This window comes from Micropterus salmoides, unplaced genomic scaffold (assembly GCF_014851395.1).
Source record: "Micropterus salmoides isolate LMB-PRFRI ecotype aquatic unplaced genomic scaffold, ASM1485139v1 Ms_hic_scaffold_1, whole genome shotgun sequence".
NCBI lineage: Eukaryota > Metazoa > Chordata > Actinopteri > Centrarchiformes > Centrarchidae > Micropterus > Micropterus salmoides.
Window position 1 is genome coordinate 40,300,884 of NW_024040040.1, and position 20,920 is coordinate 40,321,803.

The following is a 20,920-nucleotide window of genomic DNA, read 5'->3' on the forward strand; positions in this document are numbered from 1 at the left end:
TTTACCACCATCACGGGCCAGGCTAAGGTAGTATGGAATGACGTGCAGAGCAGCAGCATTTCTCACTTGCTTGTCATAAAGCCAGAGGAATGTGGGGATTCAGTTTCAGGCTTTTCATTTCTGCACACATTGTGAGGGTCAAACTCTGACCAGCATGATTTCTCTTTCCCTCTGTCCCATTCTCTTTCTCTCTCGCTCTCTGCTGACTCAGCAGTGCTCCTTCAGTGACCTATAATATGGTTTTGCTTGCTTTATATTTACCGTTTTCAGCATGGTAGGGAATCTCATTAGCCGACCAGGGTTTTCTATCTTGGAACACTGTAGGTTATTATGGCTAAATTAAGCACAGACCCATCAGCAGAAGTACTTGTTTTGCTTTTATTAATCACTGAGAACATGAAATTGTTGTGCAGGTTCATGAGCCTCGTATCACGCCCCGTTAACTCCCACAATGAACCATGAATGGCGAGTGAAACGACCAGTATGAATCGCTGAAGATGGTGTGCGTGTGAATCTTTACGTTGTGTAATGGACGGTAACTAACAGGTAGTTTGTTTGGTTTTTTTCAATAAAAATAGAACAAAAAACACTCAGTGACTGTGACAGAACAACAGCACATACCAATTATTTCCCCCTCATTCAAGAAGATGTAATCAGAAAAATATTAGTTTTTTTATATATATATACACTCATTTTCTGAAACAAGGAGAGGTGGGGATTAAAGGTTGATGTCAGATTCCTTACTGTTTGGCAGTCATGGTTCAGGCACAACCAGGAATTTGAGTGGCTGTAGAATATATCAAAAAGTTCTCACAGTATACAACTATTGAACATACATCCCCGCTGAAAATTCATACAGGCAAAATACACATCCCGAGTTTATTTATGTGTTACATACAGTGAGACTGTCAGGGCTCCAGATCCGTATGTTCAGAACCTAGAGCTGGGCCATACGGCCAAAAATGTTACCATGATAATAAATGTCAAATCATTATTTCAAGTTTAAAGGCAGATTTTTGCTTCTTAGTGAAAGTTGAAGAAACCAGAACCGTTTAATGGTGTTTCTAAATTTTTCTTTGTCAGAACAAATACTTGATGCCAAACAGTGATCACTTAAAAAATCTGAGAACAATTATGATAAAATCTTTTTTCAACAAATATGCAGGTGTAAAATTAAGTAAAATGTCAATATCAACAAAATAAATTAATTGCTAATTTGTTCATGATTAAAATGAATGAACATGTGTTATATTGTTGAGTAAAGTTATATTGCAAGAATTATCATTTTATTGCCCAGCTCTAGCAGAACCCATGGGGGTTTTTTAGTTTTTTTTATAGATTATATAAAAGTATGCATATATTATGTTAAACATATCATATAAGATGTTTAACATCAGGCATGTGCAACCACACATGAGGGTTCAGTGTTTAGGATTTTTTGCAGGGATGACCAGCTGAGAGAAAATAAACTTCACCTGCTGTGCTGATTTTAATGAAGGAATATGTCACCCACTTTCATTCGTGTGTTTTGAATAACAGTGGAGTTGTAGAGCCTGTGGTGATGTCAGGCTTTGGCTAAACAGACGCTACCTGCAAGCATGATAACTTTACTGTCAGGGTTTAGCTTTTTATGGGATCTGCTGAAAGCAGTTTGATGAAATAAGGCAGGTCTTGAACTTTTTCTAAAGTGGGGTCGAAGGGATAGAAAGCATTTTCCACTTTCCCCTTCTATAGGCTAATTGGCAATGAACATGCACTGCATATGTTTCAGAAAGTAAGATGCCGCCACTGCCACTACACTAAAAGGCCAGCTCTTTTGAATCAACTGGGTAATAACTTTTTGAGTATTTGGAAAGATTGTGCATATTTCCTTTCATTTTGGGTTTTGTGTATTTATGCTACTAATGCTAAAAAAAACAATTTGGAATTATGTTTGTAATTCATATGTAAGCAGTGAAATTCTAAATAATTTATTTACATTTCCCCCTCAACAGAATAGCCAAAATATCTATATTTGTCTTGCATGGAGCGAGTGTGTGTTTGTTTGCATGTTAAAATGCTCCCACTCATACCTTCCCTCAAGAGAGTTGAGGTTTTGGCACCTGAAGATGTGGGCCGTCAAAACAAAACCGCCTCCCATCTCATCTGGCAGTGGAGTGCAAAACAAAGGCATTCGTTGGAGAGTTGATTACACAGGAGAGTCAGAGCCACAATGCTACTGCTACAGAAGCTACATCTTAATTTAAAACCCCCTCAGTGTAGGGGTGGAGTTCTTTGGCCCTTGATAGAAATTATAACAGATGAAGAGATTAAGTCACCAAATAGTTCATCGCCCTATCACTATATGGTCATCATTAAAAACAGAATATTTAGACACTCGGCTAGATCACCAGTGTTTTGGAAGTTGCCGAACACTTATTGGGACACTTCTAGTCACATTTTAACACAACAATGAATGTGTGATTAGTATCGTGCAGAGTTAAACAAAGCTGCTTAAGTTGGATATTTCCCCATTTTCTGTGTGGCGTAGTGGCCATACCATCATCAATAGATACAAATGGCACGGAGGACACCCAGCCAGAAAACCTACAAGAGTCCCGTTTTAGAGTCCAGGGTTTCATAGTGGTATCTGCGGCCAATTAGATGGAAATGGCGGATATGCTTTTTGTCGCCACGAATTCTCAACATAGCAGTTAGCAAGGGTTGGAGAGGACACACACTACTTTTTTTTCAAAATGTTATACTTGAGATATCTCAACAGTGTTATTTTCATGTTGAGAAAACAAAATATGAATAAACTACATTTTAGCTCCTATTACCGACTGTAAGTGACTTGTTTTACTAAATAAAGGTTAAATAGCCATTATTGTAGAGTCTACTTAAATGGAGAGAATGACTGAGAGAAAGGGGAGAGGAAGGCTGCTTCTCTTTGCTCTTTGCTCTGTCTGGTCCAATTACATGTTCCTCTGTCAGTTAATCAGGGAATGCCGGGGTTCAAAGGCATCCCCCTAAAAGTGCGCCACAGATTATTACCCTGCTTACATGTTGGTTCAATGGATCAGACAAAGTGTTTGAACCTCTTTCTCTGTCCTTTTCACTCTCCTCCACCTAATTTAAATCCTAATTTAACTTTTTTGTGTATGTGTTATGCAGAATTTTCAGACACTGTGTTTGCTGCGAGTCCGAGCATTGGCCTGTCACATAGACTCAGTCTTCGGCTGATAAGATGACATAGTTGTGTCAGCTGATCTAGTCTTCCCCCTCCCCTCCATGCTAACATGGCACCTCCTTATCCTGAGTCTACTTCCACTGTACAGCCTCGGGCCTCCACAGGAACTAATTCCTTCCAAACTGTGACAGGCAATAAAAGATGGCGGACACACACACACACACACACACACACACACAGGCACAATAGATGTGCAGTTGACATGCAGACCAGTCACAAGATGAGCTCCAAATCATCAAAGCATGATACAGTGAGCCATGCACACACATTGTTCTTTCTGCCCACACCCTTTCTCACACCCTAACTCTGCGTTTACGTCGCTGTTTCAACTACACACACGTTTGCTCTCTCTTGTCATTATTACTCACCTTTTTACAACACGTCTTATCAGTCTCATTATGGTACTTACACATTTGTGTTTACTGTCCCTGTGGTCACAGCTGAAGGACCTGGCTGTTGCTATTTGAGCAACAGATGTAAGGGCACCTGGCACAGGGTTGCATCTGCGTCTGAGCAGCTCATTGAAATCTGCTGGCGTAGTGCCAAAGTGTAATAAAGAAGTGTTTTATGTGAGGATCTCTGTGTATGTTGATTTAACCAAGACTGCAGGATTTTCAGTCACAATTGGCCACATGTTTAGCAGCTACATACACCTCATTACATAAATGGTGAAAGAATACATTCAAATTGACATTTTTATATTTTTTGTGAATGGCAATTCTTTGTCTTTCAGGATAAATGAATGTGTCATGTGCACAGAGGTTTTCAAACATTATAGCACGCTCATACTTATTTTTCAGGCATTTTCCGCTAAAAGCATAAAACAGCGTTACGAGTTAAAGATGGTTTGTGAAAAGATCTTTCACAAACCAACTCCTCTACATCTAGCAAGGTTTTCCTGCCCATAGGCACCGTTTTTCACCTTCCCAGAGAAACCCAGTACAGCCTCAGTCCTGTAATGTTTGCTATTGAGCTTCTCCACTGACGTAAGTGGGTATCAAGTGCCTTGTTCTGGGGCATCCCTACGCATAACTGAGGCAGTAAAGTTTTAGATTTTTAAACCATGTCACATTGCCAGCTCATGGGTTTAACAACAGCTGCTATGTGCTATAAAACAATACAATTTTAAGCTTTCACAGGCCGCATATCTGCTGAAACAACATACCTTATACATATGATGATATGACACATGTTTTACAGAATAATCTGATATTGTGATTCACCACACCTCAGTTGCTCCTTTGCAGGCCCCCCTCCCTAGATAGCCCAAAATCAATTGATTATAGGTTAGGAAGAGGACCTTGGTCAAACCTTGGCGTTGGTTTCATTTGGGTGCACATCAGCCTTGATTCTTATTGGATTGAAAGCCATTAGTGGGCCATTCAAAAGCCACCCAGTAGGGGCTCCATTGGTGTTTAGCCCTTCTATGACCTGGCCATAATGGTCAATTTCTAGCACATGAACTATCTACCCTTTGTCCTATCTCAACCTGATTAGCTGGCTCATTAGCATTGTTAGCCCAGCCTTTGTAACAAAGTCTTTCACCCGATGGAGCCCATTGTCTTCTCTGGAAGGAAAAAAGGGGATTACAACTACTCCCCAAAGGCTTGGTTTTAGGCAACATTTTCTGCTCACCTCCCATAATCAGTCTGCTTGTGTCTTCTGAATGCCACTTGTCTTGACGAGAGTGTACCACATTCAAGGCTGTATGAAGTTTGAGGAGAAATCTGTTGTAGTCAATCAGTCACTCAGTTTATGGTGTTCAGTTTCGGTTCACAACGGGTTTTGTTTCGCTTTCATTTGATAGGGATCATTTTGTTTCGTCACAAACATTAAGGATAATGTGAGGTTTTACGCTGCGTAATGTATAAATGTAGGCGGCCTAATAGTTATGGTTTAATGGGCTGCAGTCTGTTTAAGGGCAGCTTGAACTTTTAACCTGATGATCTTTGACCTCTCTTTAAATACCAACAGATGGTTGGACTGTGTATTGGGCAAATTAGATTACTCTCATGATCTGTGCTTTACTGTGTTGGTGCATATTTGTAGCGTGTATATTTCCCTTGCTTCATCTATCTTTGTGACTTTTCATAGTTGCATTGAGGATTTTTTTTTTGTTGTTGTTGTTGAAACATTCTTAATTTTTAAATTGCGTGTAGCTTTACTGATTGTGTCAATCCAGTATTCAGGGTAACATAAAACTCAGTTAATGTTGCTGCTAAAAGCTCAGTGACAGTCTTGGCAGGGTTGTGTGTTTTTCTTTAGGTTACACCATGTGTCATTCAACGTGTGTGTGCCAAGTAGAAATCGCTCTTCGAGGATAGGAAGCCTAAAAGAAGCACCCCCTTCTCCCGAGGAGGTCTTCTGCTCTAGTGTGTCTATCTGATTGATTTGCACAAAGGCATATGTGCATGCATACTTCTGGTGTGACTCGCCACTGGTCTTGGATCACACCACTAATGTCACCAGCAGGTCCCCACCCCTAATCTCACAGGAAGTGTTGGCACGGCTCAGCTGGTATAATGTGTGAGAGGCACAATCTTGAATGTTGTCCATACTGACTTACACTCATAAACTCGCATATAAAAGTATTTGAATTGATGGAAGAGGCTACCACAGCAGGGTCCTGGATGCCAGCAGTCCGTTAAAGTGATGGATGTAACTGGATGTAAAGATGCATCAGTATTGCTTGTCGAACAGTATTTTTCTGTGTTGAATGACAACATCTTTCTGCGATTCATTTCTCTTCTGTTGTACTGCTGATTGATTTTCTGAAAGGAAATAATAAAACTAAATCGATCTTCTAAGCAACTGACTTAAATTTATAAACAAAAGACTCCTAATTGTAAAAAGTCTATCTCTTGCAAGGTTTTTTTTTTTTTTGAGCCAGTTTGGCAATTTGGAAATTATTACTGCTAAACTAGCTCAGTAAAGGGTTTTCACACTCTGCCTTATTCTGTCACTCAGTCTACAGATCAAGTGCCGGACTGAGACTTAGCATGTGACAGCATTAAAGCTCAGAGGAAATTCCTCCAGAGGATGAGAACTAAGAGCCATGCAGAAAGGGAAAGAGGAAGGTGCACTTGAGAAATATGGAGTTTCATTAAAAAGATGATTGACTGCAGCATTCAAGATATATCAGCAATTTTATGCTTTTACTATACTTGGTGCTTAGTCCTATACAGATGCAGAAGAAGGGCTTTTTTTATTTCCGAGATTGCATGTTTAAACTGGTCACCTCCCCTGACTCGTCACAGATTTCTGTGTGTGTGTGTGTGTGTGTGTGTGTGTGCCGCTGTTCAGAATACTGAATATCACCTTTCCACATGGGTTCTCGCTTTTGACATATGCAGAGTTCCAAGGGGGCATCGGCTTCCTCACTAGTTATGTCAGCACATGACGTGAGCGCTCTCGTCAGCTGGCTCAATTGGCAGGTATTTCGGAGAAATCACCCAGACCAAGAGGGGGGGCTAGAGCCTCAGCCGGCTATATGTAGTACAAGATGAGCTCTTCCACAGAAACGTTTCATTGGGAGCTTTTTTTCAGCATAGTTAAATAGCCTAGCAGATTCTTTTGTCTGAGAATTCTTTTTTCTGAGTTACCAGTTGCATTTTCTAATTATCCAAGTGGGAATATGATTTAAAATTGAAACTTTTCTCCTGACTAATTAATTGTGTGCCATGATTTAAAAAGCACTGTGTTCCACGATGTAATAGGCTTTGAGGTCCCCAAGGAAATGAGGAGCCTCTGTGTAGACACTTAACTTGCAGTTCCATGCTAACTTAATGCAAACAGTTAGCGCTACATATTAGATTAGATAACTTGTTGTGAGTTTGAAGGACATTAACAGTTAACTGAATCGCTGTGGATGTTTAAATCGCTGAAGTTAGCTTGTTTAGAATAGAGCTACAGCGATTTATCAAACTATTAAATGAATCACATTTTTCACCATTTAGACCAAACAACTAATCAATTAAAAAAATCGACAATGAAAATAATAATTTTGCAGCCCTAGTTGAGAAAGGTTGTGATATTTTTGTGCATGTACTTGAGCTTTGCATTCTGCTGACTGATTACACTCACTCTTAAAATGCACTTAAAATACAAAAGATCAGCTTTCTTTTTAATTAGCTGTTTTCAACTGTGCATTTAAAGCTCAGTAAACATTACTCAGTGGGGCTTGGAAGTATGATTTGTAATATATTTTCTATGTAGATCTTGTGCAGTACAGTTTTCACTGTAGGGAGTTGTAGTAGTTTTTGCTTTTTCTGCAGATTAGTGATAAAACATGAGCAGCACGAGGTTAAATCCTTTCAGCCCAATCAGGAAACATCAGGACACCCCAGCATCCTCAGGAGTCCTCTCTAAGTAGTTCTTTCAAGGTTTTCTCTTGGTTTTTCTGATGAGATTTCCATGGGAACTGTCCCTGTCCTCAGTTTTTTATTTTTTTTTTGCCTAACCGTGAATAAAAGCAACACAAATTAAATTTTAAAAAAACATCAACATTGTCTTTAATATAGTTTGAGCTAAAACAATTCATCTTTTTAATCGGCAAATATTTTGATTATCAATCATTTCCACGAGGTTCCAGCTTCTCATTTGTTAGTATTTTCTGCTTTTCTTTGTCTTACGTGATAGTAAACTGAAACTGGATTTCAGACAAAACAAGAAATTTGATCAGTAGATTAATTGATAATGAGAATTAGATAGTCGCAGCCCTAAATGTATTATTACATCACGTTTCATCATGTAACTACTGTAGTACAAAACGGCACAGTACATTGCAGCGAGAATCTGAAAGCATTCTTTTATTACATAGGGTTATACCTTTTTAGCTGAGCGTCGTGCTGATTCACTCTACATATTGCTCTTATTTCTTTCAGCAGGGAGAAGTGGATGATGCTTAAAGGTTTCCTAGGATTACCGTCTTGCAGCAATGGCCTGAGGGACTCTCTGGACTGAAACCAAGGTAAGAAGCAGAGCCACAGCCAGCCCTCTTTTACGCAACTCTACTGTGCAATGTGTCAAAGAGACGTTCCAATCCAAATGCAAACATCTAAACAAGATTAGACCTCATGCAGCATTTGGTTTATTGGCTTGTGTCGTCATTTATACTATATCTTAGATGATTTATCTCATTATAAGGGAAGTGCATAGATCATAGTTTTGATATGAAAAACCTCTAGGCATTTTTTCACAGCCATCAGATAAGCCACATAGTGAGAACTTTGTTACATGTTTACATAATGCAGTTTTCCATTAATTAAAACAGTGTTTTAGGTTAAGGGTCTCCCTGACTTGTGCAGATGTTACTGTAAAATGGAAGTGCTGAATTCTCTCCACAAAGTTCTTACTTGACTTTTAGTTTTGGTAGTGTCCAGATCTAGCCATTTTGTAAAAGTGAGGGCTGCATCCAATAGTCCCGTTGGTCTGCAGTGTTCATCCATCTTGTGTGGAGAGGGGAAAAAAACTGTTGAAATCACCATTCCTTCTGTGAGGTTCCTTTACAGGTTACAGTTCAGATGGTGTTGGCTAGAATGTGTCTTTTAGGATTACTGTATTGCCAGCAGTTCTTACAACACCATTTTCTGAGTGGACTTCTCTCAAAATAATAGTTTGCATTAGCTGACATGAGTTTGGTTGCAGTTAATGGACTTTGTTTTTGTTAACGTTGTAAGCTTTTGTCTTGCTGTATCAGAATATGCGCACCTTTTTTCTGGTGTGCAAAATCCTTTTTTTCGTCTGTGTCATGTAATGTGTGTTTTCAGAGTCTCAATCCAATATTTATGTTGTCCTATATTATATAATATAGCTAAGGAAGTGCACCCATAGCTTAAAGGTGACCTGTAGTGAAGCTAATTACATTTCCTACAGTGTCCTGCATTGTTTTGTATAATATCTATTGAGAGTTGAATACTTTTATTATATCAACAGCAACTCCTCAGAGGCACAGCACATCTGAAAAATGCAGTATCTTTAAAATGTATTTATTTCCGTAAAGCAGTTTTGCACTGTCAATGCCAGCATCATTTATTGAAACAACAGACAATAAACAAAGGTTTACAAGTAGATATGTGGCATTATTGATCAATTAACAATACCACGATTAACCCTGATGGAGGATCTCTGATAGAGATCATACATGGAGATGAGCTCAGACTGTCCCTATATTTAACCTTTATACAATAATCTGATTTCCACAGTGACAACTGAACCTCCCCTGGGGCATTGCTCTCAGCCACAGATGAATTGTTGACTATATTGCTGTGGAGAGGTGCTTATTTATACCAGTTAATCAATTTTGCCATCCGTTGACTCTTTGTCTCTCTTCCCCCCCATCTCTGTGGTTCTCTCCGACAAACCCAGAGCCCAGCATTCTGTGCTTATTATACAGAAAGCCCTCCCCTTCCCATCGTGTGACATCCTGAAGTGACTGCCAGCGTTAAAGATTCATGAGTGTGATCGTCTTTCAGTAAATGGGGGGCCTGGCTCTTGGTTGCACTCGGGCACTTTAGAGCCATTACCTTGCAGTGATTCTAGAGTGGACAAGCTCTTGAGTCGGAAACAGGCAAGGTGCATACCTTTCTGTGTACAACCTCAACAGCAGCCTGTTTGTGTGCTGTCATTTTCTGGACTCATACCATTTGAATGGAGTAGATTTGCTTTGTGTACTGAGTAGGGCTGCAACAGACTATTTTCTTTGTAGTCTAATCTGTTAATTATTTATTCAATTAGTCGACTACTAACGATTATTTTTGTCACCCCCTAACCCTAATTAAACCATTTAACTATCTTTCAAGTGAATTACTGATCTCCACCACACAGCCTAACTAGCTAACGTTCCCATTAAGCGAATGAGGCTTACTATTCAGAATGAACACCAGTATCAACGCCATGGGGAAACCAGGGAAGAAGACAAGACAGCATTGGCTACTCCTACAATTCACTGATTTATACAAACTTTAAAACGTTTAACTGTTTAACAAAGATTGAACTGTACACTAACAATGCATAGTCTGTTTAGAACAATAAAGCAACAGCCCCCTTTCATACTATTTCTGTAGTTTTATTTTTCAGAAGTGTTTATAAGTTTTAGGCTATAACTCAGTGGAGAATGTTCTGCAACCTACATCACGAGCGAGATGTTCGTTGATGTACTTTAAACCATTACTCATTACTAATAACTTTTTTTAAAGCTGGTTCGCCGACATTGCCAGCGTTGTGTTGGGCATTTATGCTGCGGTGTTTACGAGAGAGAGAGACGAGCGAGAGGATGTGCTGCGCGACTGCACTACGGCGCTGATCTACAATCAAATAAGATTTTAAATAGGCCTAGTAAAATAAAATAAAAAAACGAAAATCAGTATATGGCAGTCAGCGTTGATACTGTGGCGGGCCGCCGCAAATAAATGAACGTAAAGGAAACACTGGCTTTCCTCTGTCTCTGCAGCTCTGCTGATGCTGCTGCAGTGGTCTGAGTAACTGGGACCAGGCTCTGTGGGCGTGACTGGCCGGCCGGCTGGCACCGCTAACCTTGCGGGCGCTTGTGGAGCTTCTCAACCCCAAAAACGTTTGAGCGGATTTTCGATTCGCCATCAACTTTGGTTAAACTGTCAATATTCAAATTCTACACATTTGATTTCTCGCCTCAAAAGTGTATTTAGTAATTAAATAACGTACAAAACATAAAAACGAAAGCCATTCAGCTGTCCGTTACTTTCCGCTTCTCGCATGAATGCAGACCAAATGCAAATTTAATCCACACAACGCTCTCCTCGCGGGGGTTTTATCGCTGGACAACTGCTGAGTGTTCACACACAACGCGATAACGCGAATAAACACAACTGGCCATTACTACAGCTGTATGAACCCAAAGTAAACATTTTGCTGTGATTAAATAGCAATAAACTGTCAAACTGGTGCCGAAATAACTACAATATGATGCAGATTTATGAATTCATGCTTTGTCATGTCTGTCAGCAAGACAGCAGGGTTGTCTGAATGGAGTTCGGATCGATCAGGGCTATGCTATGCTAAGTTGGTCACAGTAAAGTACAACAATAGCTGGAATAAAGTTACATACACATGTTTTCTGAACTCACCAGGTAGTTCAACCTACTCGCTTTCTTTTTTCGAAGCAATGTCTAGTTTTGTCCAGGTTTTTATATAAAAATGAAGTAGTGCCAAACGACACTAACAACACTGGAACCGGATGTGCACGGAACCTAGCTGCTGAGAAGCTTAAGTGAAGATAAATCAACGTTGTAATCCCAAAAACTAAAGTAAAAAGCTAATTTAATAAAAGCAGTTTACTCTGAGCTCCTCCCTCGAGCAAACGGCGTAGTTGTCGGAGCAGAATCCAGTCCGACTACGGGTGTTTTTGTCCAAAACCTGGAGCACTTCTCCCTGCTCCTCTCCCCCAAGTTTAGCAACTCTCAGCCGGCCAGCAGATTTTCAGTCGCCTGCTCTGTCTGGCCCTCACCACACAGCGCTCTGAAGCCGTCAGTGACGTACGGACAATCTCAACGCTGATAGGCTATTGCGACTCAGCGTCATGCGAATTTCTCGCTTGAGTTAAAAATATTAACTCGCTTGCCTTCGCGTCGCCGGCACCGCCCTTTTCGCGTTGCTTCGCACAGCCTGACAGGAAATCGTGGCTCTACGCGTCTTTGCATTGACTTTGTATGTAAACTCACTGCCCCGAACGCTCGCTTCGCTTTTGGTTTGAAAGCACCATTACAGTCAAGCATTCATGGCAGACAGTGGAAGTGTTACTGCCCCGAGCACTTTCTGTAGTGCATTGCAGTTAAGAACATTTCTGGTTGTTTGTTTCTAATATGAAGATTGCTATCTCTCCCTTAAACGGCATCTATGTAACGATGCGTCGACAATGAAATTTCACGTCAGACATCGTCGATTACGTCGACTAATCGTTGCAGCCCTAGTACTGAGTAACCTAGTAACTAGAGGGGTTTAAATGTCATTTAGCTGACTTGAAGTAAAAAAGAGTGGGCTTGAGGAGATGACTGAAAGTGAATTATATGCACTTATATAATGCAATGCAATTTGTGCTTTAGCAGTGCTGTATATGGAAATACAGTGACACCCAGGGTCTACTGAACACGTCGTCATACACTCAGTGAACCTTCACTGTGAAAAAGGCCCATGACCTATTTTTTTGTTCTCGTTGTTTCCGATCTTCCTTCACCGTCTCTACACTCTGATCGCTCATATTCTCCCCTAGCTTGCTCTTTGTCATCAGCCCGATCCCCCTATATGTTCGGAGTAACAGGCCCGTCACTCAGGTCTTGTTAAATTCAGCCAAGATTTAAGGTTTCAAAATCACATTGCTCTTAATCTCTCTCAGTCCATCATCACATTCCGTCCTGCATCTCACTGTGCTTCTCCCTTGACCAAAACCTAATATCAGAACATCTGGTTCAAGGTAACAGCTGCTGTCAGCGAGGCCAGAGACCCCCACCCAAGTTGCATTCTGTTGAAATGGATATTGTTTTAAAATACGTGTTTGTCTTTAATACCATCTGACATGGTTCTAGCATGTTTCTGTGTGTTTTGGCTCTCTCTGCACTTCTTCTCACCCTTGCAAATATTGAGACGTAAAATGAGAAGACATGAGTCCTCTGGGCCCCTCCCCTGTCATGATTTTGTCTTCAGTTTGGGGGGAAATAAATGGCCCATGTTGCAGCCCTCCAGAAGCGATCTTTATTGGTGCGCTCTTGTTCTCCAATTCTCTCTCGGGGTCTGTTGTGCCAAGAAGCAATGTGAGGACAGATTACACACCAGCCAGACATTGTTCAGTGCCCCTCCATGGGTTTGCTCTTTCTGGAAGGGCCCTTATTATTATTATAGTGCAGGAGACTTCAAACACTTCCCCCAAAAACTTTTGATGCAGTTTAATGCACAGTCATGCCCAGCACTCTCTGAGCTCCAGAAGCACTGGGTGTGTCTTTATAATCAAAGCCCTGCTAACCCACATGATTACAGGAATGGCACACTGGCACATGGCCCTCTCCCCATGGCAATCAGATACTGATTTTTTTCTTCCCCCCCTGTGCATCTGTTTTCCCTCCATTATGCTATGACTGGAATGGGTGATTCAGTGTTTTTGAATCAATAATACAATAATACACTCAGTAGTCACTTTATTGGGTACACCTATAAAATCCAGCCAGCTCAGCCATACATTCCTTGCCAAAGGATGTTCATTTTGATTTACACTGACAGTGTATGTTACTAGATGGAAAATGTATACAAAATCACATACCGTACAACATAACTGGATTTATTTTATACTTTTATTTTGTTAGTTTTTAATTAGAACCTGCCTGAAATCATTCACTTGGACCAAGACAGGGTCATATCTTCATGGTACAAATTTAGCTGGAAGTCAATAAATGATGTAGTTAATGTCTGCTTAAATCAAAATATCCCTATATTCCTTTTCTGTACTGTTTACTTATTTTTAAAAGTAATTGGCAAATGTATTATCAGTGATTATACATCTTGTTTTAGTCTGTTACACCTTTCAAAGTCACTTTCCCTTTTGCTATCAGATGATGATGGTGGACGTATGAAATTTGGACAATAGCAACATACTGCTATCCAACTGGTTTTAAGTCCCCCTGCAGCCGACAGCACCATGTCGTTTGGCATCACTGTTTAACGCAACAGTTGGAAAGTAGTCCTCTGTTTGATGAAACATTTTGTGTCATGTCGTTCGGACAGCCTTACAGCCTAACAGGTGTAGTTAAAGGTTTCATTTGTTGCGCTTTGAAGTGTTCATTGCAGTCTGATGCAGCATTTCATCTACAGGCTGTACCAGCTGAGTTTGCCTGGACGAAACGTTGTCCCCCTCTCGGGGCAGGAACAGCAGCAGCAGCCCCTTGTTGTCTCTGCATTCCTCCCTCGCCAGACTGGTTGGCTCCAGCTCAGTTCTGGAGAGTCTGCACTTGTGACACCTAAGACATAAGCAATGACACACCTATGATCACCTCCCTCAAGTGCACCTAGTGCTTTCAAAGTCAGTTGATTTTTCAAACTTGAATTTTATCTGTATTCTTTTTTTGTTTAGTCAAATGAGCTGTTTATTACTGTGTAATCTACAGTTAAAAGTTAATATTTCATATTTTGCATATCTCTTAGCAGATCAATGCTATATATGATGGAATCGGGGCAATAAAATCTCATTTGTGGTGCATCAGTCTAATAAACAGGTACAGATTTTGGAAAATTATCAATGTTGTGTTGCTGAGGCAGTGTTGTGGCTGTTACAGTGGTTTGATAACCTTCTCATTAATTTAGCTGTGTGAGTCAGTCACACAGATGGGCCATGATGAAAACCTATAATGAAGTGAAGAGTTCACACTGGCAGGGCTGACCTGTCAGCGCACAAATACACAATTATGTTTCGCTGTCTTTTATAAGCGCGTGTTTGTATAAGAGACGGGAAGAGGGAGGCAGAGTCTGTGTAGGTAGGTGTTGTACTACACTTGTGTAAGTGGAAACCTAAGCTCATCACAACTTCAAAGTAGCAAAACAACCGCATGGAAGGCTATCTGCTCCAGAAACCCCAGGCATTATTTCCAGTCAAATTTGGGTTGTACTTTCCCAATGATCATCAGTCTGCCCAGTGCGTTGCCAGCAACAGCAAGCAGTTGGACAAACTGTAGATAGCAGTTCATACTTCAAGACAAATGGATGTCATACAGACTTTTTCTTGACTCGTGTTTGTTACTAGTATAGTATTATCTCTTTTGATATTTCCTTTGAATTCAACTTTTAAAAGCTGACAAACTGTCCGTGCCTTTTCCCTTTACCTATTTCGTTTTACTCTTTCTTACTCTTAATAAAAGTGTGGTGTGGCCAGCTGAAGTACTGCCCTTGATTTGAAAAGATGTTTCATTCATCATGCCTGTGTGAATTCCCATTTATCCTAACAATGATTTCACACCGCCTAACATAAGTAGCCATATGTCTCAACATACAGTACTAATGAACAAAAGGAAGTGACAGCTTGAAGAACTGCAAATGTGGTAGATGCCTTCCAGAATATGCCAATCAGTCCTATACGTAATGAGGTTACTTACCCAACCCCCACATACCCTACATTGCTTTGAGTCAATGTTATTGGCACACAGCACAGGTGTCCCAATGGCCGACAGTCTCTTATGCATGCATGGATCTGTACTCACGTAATGTAATTTAGTCTCTTTTAAATGCTATAAACTAGGAGTGTAACGGTACACAAAAATCTCGGTTCGGTATGTACCTCGGTTTTGAAGTAATGATTCGGTTTATTTTCAGTACAGTAAGGGAAACATTAAATTGCTGCTGATTTTATTATGAACTTTTGTAAATGTACAAATTAGTTGATTAATTTTTTTAAACAAACCTCCAAATTATACATAATAAATAAATTATATAAAATAAAAAAGAATAATAAATAAAATACTGCTGCAAACCACTAACAAGTTCTCCACTAACAAACATTCGCAAAACAATACCACATATAGCTAATAAATTATATAATAATATGGATTACAGTGCAGCATTCTTCTTAGTCTTTTTTTCTGTATATGAGCATTATCAATCCCAGTTTGAAGGCCTGCTCAAAAAAAAAAAAAAAAAAACTTTTCCGAAGTCTAAAGTCTGTTTAAATGTCGAAAGGCGTTTGCACTGTGCTCGTTTTTGTTTTTTTCCCTTGTTGCAGTGACGTTTTCCTTCGTGTGATACCGTTAGTGAGTTAGCAAGTTTGACGTGTTGCCAGAAACATACCCGATCCCTACTGAGAAATGGCGGCCCACTGCTTTCGTCTTATCGACTTGTCCGTTGTTGTATTTCACTAAGAAACCAAAGTGTTCCCAAACAGAAGACCTTAACAATAAGGGAGGGGTTTCAAGCTCTGGCTTCTCTGAACTGGCCATGATGCTTAAGTCACTAGTTAGCGAGAGGCTGGGCTAAAGCGGCTGCTTCTGTAGTGCCGCAAGGTGGAGATTTGGTCCGCCACTTAATACGTCCGTGTGGAAACTCGGAATTTACATATGTTCCACACACACAACAAGCCTAATATTTGACGTTAAAGACTGCATTCGGTGGACATGTGCACCGTTCCGAAAGTCCTGTATCGAAATGGTCCGGTACGAATACATGTACCGTTACACCCCTACTATAAACACTTAGTTATATTACTGTGTCATTTGCAGTGAATAAAATCAAGGCTATAAATGTTCTGCCGATTTAGCTAGACCAAACTTCGACCACAGTTTAACAATTGTGAGTATTAAAGATCAGTTTGTTTGAAAACAAGTTCCTCTCTCATAAGTCTTTCGGGCAGGTTAAAGAGCTGTTGTGTACACAGCGGGGAACTCATGATTGAGCCTTGCTGTCCTCGCAGCCTCTTACTTATGTGGGACATGGCTTCTTGGGTTCCCTTTTGAAATTGCTCAGTTTAACGAGGTGAAATTGATTGTTCTTTTTTCAGTCACAAAGTGGCAGGAGTGAGTGAATCATCTGCATGAGTGTTTCATACTGAAGGGAGATTGGTAAGTATCTTCGCAGACTGAGCTCGGAGCCTTACCTGCGTTGAGAGCCATAAACGTGATTGTCTGCGTCATCATCATCTCCCATTATGATCACCCTAAACATCACTGCCTTGACGTCTCTGACTCGGTGTGTGTTGTTCGCGGTCGAGTGTGTAACAGACTGCTGCATAGAATAATGTGCTGTACAATTTCTTTTTCATTGCTAAAAAAATGGTTGTGTTTGACGATTAAAGTCATCCTTTAAACCAGATATTATTTTTTTAGACTTTCAGACCTCCATGTGACCTGCGAGAGCCTTGGCAAGAAAAGGCAACTCCCCTAGTGGCCGATGTTGATAATTAACTCAGTGATGCAGCTCTGTACAGTAAGTGCCAACACCAGTGGCCAGCTGTTTATAGCTGCCAGGGGAACCAGGGCATTCTCTAGGATTAGAAATCCCTCGCTAGTCTGCCCATATGAAGATCGGACTCCCAGCAACAAAAACAGCCTGCCAGCCTGCTGCCCTAGCTGTCTGGCTGTCTGTGTTGGTGTCATTGAGACGTGCCTGGTACTTTTCAGTCTCTCTTATTTGTCTGAACATACACTGACCCATCATTACTGCCATGTCAAGGAGACGTAGGCAACCAATCATATCCGGCCCAGCGGGACAGGCGCAACCAATCAGGTCTAGAATCCCCATGGTAACTTGTGCTGGAAAGCCCAGGCACGACCAATAGGAGCGGAGAGTGCCACTTAGCTATGAGAGTTTAATGGCCTGTTTCTGTTGTCATTAATAAAAGCACATAACCTCTGCTATGGAGACTGTTGCAATTTCAGTGGACAGCATAAAGACACCCTGATGGTAGGGCTGGGCGATATGGCCTAAAAATAAAATCTCCGATTTTATTTACTTTAATTCAATTTACGATTTTTTCCGATTTCCCCCCCTACTTAAGGAAAGCAATAAGGTTTGTTGGTCAGTGCGGCTTTGTTCATCGCGGAGAGACTGGCATTTTTCATATTCGGCTGGATGTCTCTGTTTCAGGTGTTGGAATAGGTTTGTGGTGCTGCTGCCTTTCACTGCGATAGGCTTTAGGCAAATGTTGCAGCGTGGTGTCTGTTGTTCCACATCTGTCGCAGCAAACCCATACCAGTTCCAAACAACAGATGACTTTATTCCTTTCTTGGGAACAAACTTCCCGCTCTCACCGGTAGCCATTTTGTCGCTTGCTGTTGCTGTTTAGTGTATGATGTTGTCGCTATGGGAAACGAACACTACGGAAACCCCGGGGAGCCAAAAATGTGCTATTACACAAAAACTCGATTTACTTATTTTTTAAATCGCCCGCAACAAAAAATTCGAATTAATTCATTCAATCGATTTTTCGCCCAGGCCTACCTGATGGCATTCAAAAGGGCATAATGCAAGGACACATGTACCGTGACGTTTGTGTTCATTACCTGTCCATACACTGTACAGCCCAATAGTATTCAAGTCACTTGTCAACAGAACAGTGGAAATGTGTTTTACCCTTCAGAGTCTCCTCTGCCTCTCTGCCCAATCACCACTGCTTTGGCTTCATCCTTTTGAGCACAGGCCCTACCATTAGCTTAAAGTAGGTCATTCCAGGCCAGGAGGGATCCAGACTCAAGTTTGCATGGTCACTAGCTCTCTTTTTTTTAGTTTAGCCTGCTTCTGCTAAGCTATGCTATTCCTCTCTGCTCTGCATTGTGCTGTGCTGTACTCTGTTGTGCCTTATGTAATGGCTGAGCAGTAAGCGGTGTGTGTCGCAGCCGTTTCCATGGTTAGAGTGGCTGTGAGTGTATCACAACACAGCATGCCCCAACCTTGTGCACTGTGCTGGGGGAAAAAATCGTCTTTTTCTGTCTCTAGGTCTCTTTCTGTCTTTCTCGTCCCCTCCTCCAATGACCCTCTAAAGCAAAGGGCTGCTATCACCAATCTTGCATGAACCGAGAAGAAATGATTGTCTTGCACATATTTTTAAATGTCACTATTTCCTTTGGAAGACATTCACATCATCTATGTGGCAGATATCGTCCTATATTGAAACCCAAGCCCATTAGCCGCCGTCAAATAATGGTGCAGATGATGGTGCAGATGATGGTGGTAATTAATAAACCATTTCTTTGATCAATAATTGATTTTCTTTCATTTAATAGCAGGAAGTTCAGCCTGTGCTGACTTGGAGGGCAAGAGGAGGAGCAGAATAAAAGATATGTTGATTATGGATGCTCAACATCTGCAAAGGGACAAACTTGGCCAAAGTCTCCAAATGCTCTCGTTGTCAGAGAGAACACATGCTATAACCGAATTGGCATTTTGTCTTAATTGCAGTGTGTAAGGTATCTGTAAGAGAAAGAGCTGGCTGTGGGTTGCCACAGCCAGCTTGTCACTTGATTTCAGAAAGAGCTGTCAAGATATTGTCACATTTGATTTCTGAGTGACTTACAAGGCACTGCAGGTAAAGTATTATCAGAGGTACTCAGTAAATACGGACACATGTTGTGATTATAAACCCACTCGGCTCTTGCTGTCAGCTGACTTTGCTTGGTATCGAGTAACGAATGGGTTTTTCTTGGTACATGGTTGAGCACGCAGTCTGGTGCTGTGGGCAAAGCGCCGTGTTCTCATTTCAGTCTCTCTGGGGAGAGCTGCGCCATCAGAGAGAAATGATTGAATCTCTTTCTCCGCTCCATTTTCACTCATTTCTCCTGGAGTGGATCAACCTGTGCCCCCAGCGCTGGGGTGTGTGTGTGAATGTGTGTGTTGTATGCAGATACCCATGCTGGCGTGCTCACACACCTGCAGTGTATCCACATAAATCTGCTATTGGCGTTTTGATGTTGCTGCATCACATGTTGTATGTGTGTTTTACGTGTATCAGTGTCATGCAGTTACATTTATGTTTTTTTTTCTCTGTGTGTTTATTTTCCAGACGCTGATATGCATTGAGGATGAGTGGAGTCGGTGAAAACTCATCTGACCCTGCCAGGGCAGAGTCACGGAAACGCAAAGAATGTTCTGCCGAGCTTCTAGGACCCAGGTAAGACTTGTACCTCTGGCCAAAAGTCAGATTTCTCTTTTAAAAAGTCCCCCATTTGGAGACATTTGTGCTTGATTTGATTGTATACTGTTGAAAGCTATGACAACAGTGTGGGGGACATTTTTATGCAACAAAAGGTCAGGTCCAGATTCAACCACTCCGTCATTTTGCCCACTGAACTTTCCCAACCCTCCTGCACCATCTATTACCCATTGTAAGACTTTGTAACTAAGATGATGACTGAGTTTTGAACATGGTTAAAGTAAAATCATGTTCTAGCTGCTATCTGGAAATACTGTATACAATAGCTTTCCAGTAGTCCCAGTAGAATAGCTGTATGCTACTAAGGTAGCTAACTCTGGAGCACTGTTGAAATCTGTACAATAAATCTGCATAATTTATCTGTAGTTAAGCGTTCAAGAATAAGGGGATTCTTTATTGATGCAGTGCTCCATGTTGGTGCATTGAAGAGGCCTAGAGACATATTTCTCTGTCACCGTCTTCTCCATTGCTTTTCTCACCCAAGTGTTCTCTTTGCTTCTGTAGTCCAAAGCGGAGCAACGAGAAACGCAACCGCGAGCACGAGAACAAATACATCGAAGAGCTCGCCGAGCTGATCTTCGCCAACTTTAACGACATCGACAACTTCAATGTCAAGCCTGACAAATGTGCAATCCTGAAGGAAACTGTGAAACAGATCAGACAAATAAAGGAGCAAGGTACAAACTATAATGTTTTTTTTGTTTGTTTGTTTTTTTACACTTTATGTACATCTTCTGAAGTAATAGCCAAAGAATACTGAGTTACCTTTCAGCTGGCTGCTTTTTCTGAAGCATTTCATTTGCAATATCTGTTCATCTACGGTATTTCCCTTTAGGTTTTATGACATACAGCACAGTAATATACCAAACCTAAATGAATACCTTCGGATGAATTTAACATTGGTTTGATTTGTCGCTGTTTACTCTTGTGAATAACTTGCGATCCTATCATAAATACCCTTAGGATGTTGTTGTGGTTATTATTGGAGCCTTAAAAGGGCCACAGGTGGCACTACGAAGCATCATATTTGATTGCATAAATAT

General features: G+C 40.9%; 1 protein-coding gene across 4 annotated transcripts in view; it reads left to right on the forward strand.

Annotated features, from left to right (window-relative positions):
- The window catches only part of ncoa2 (nuclear receptor coactivator 2), a 58,876-nt gene that overhangs the window by 6,282 nt on the left and 31,674 nt on the right, over nt 1-20,920 (forward strand). For all 4 annotated transcript variants that reach the window (XM_038727508.1, XM_038727490.1, XM_038727513.1 and 1 more), the window contains exons 2-4: nt 8,113-8,198; nt 19,728-19,835; nt 20,382-20,554. In XM_038727508.1, the coding sequence (XP_038583436.1) occupies nt 19,747-19,835; nt 20,382-20,554 (262 nt within the window). In that variant the 5' untranslated portion in view covers nt 8,113-8,198; nt 19,728-19,746. The remainder of the gene's footprint in view (nt 1-8,112; nt 8,199-19,727; nt 19,836-20,381; nt 20,555-20,920) is intronic.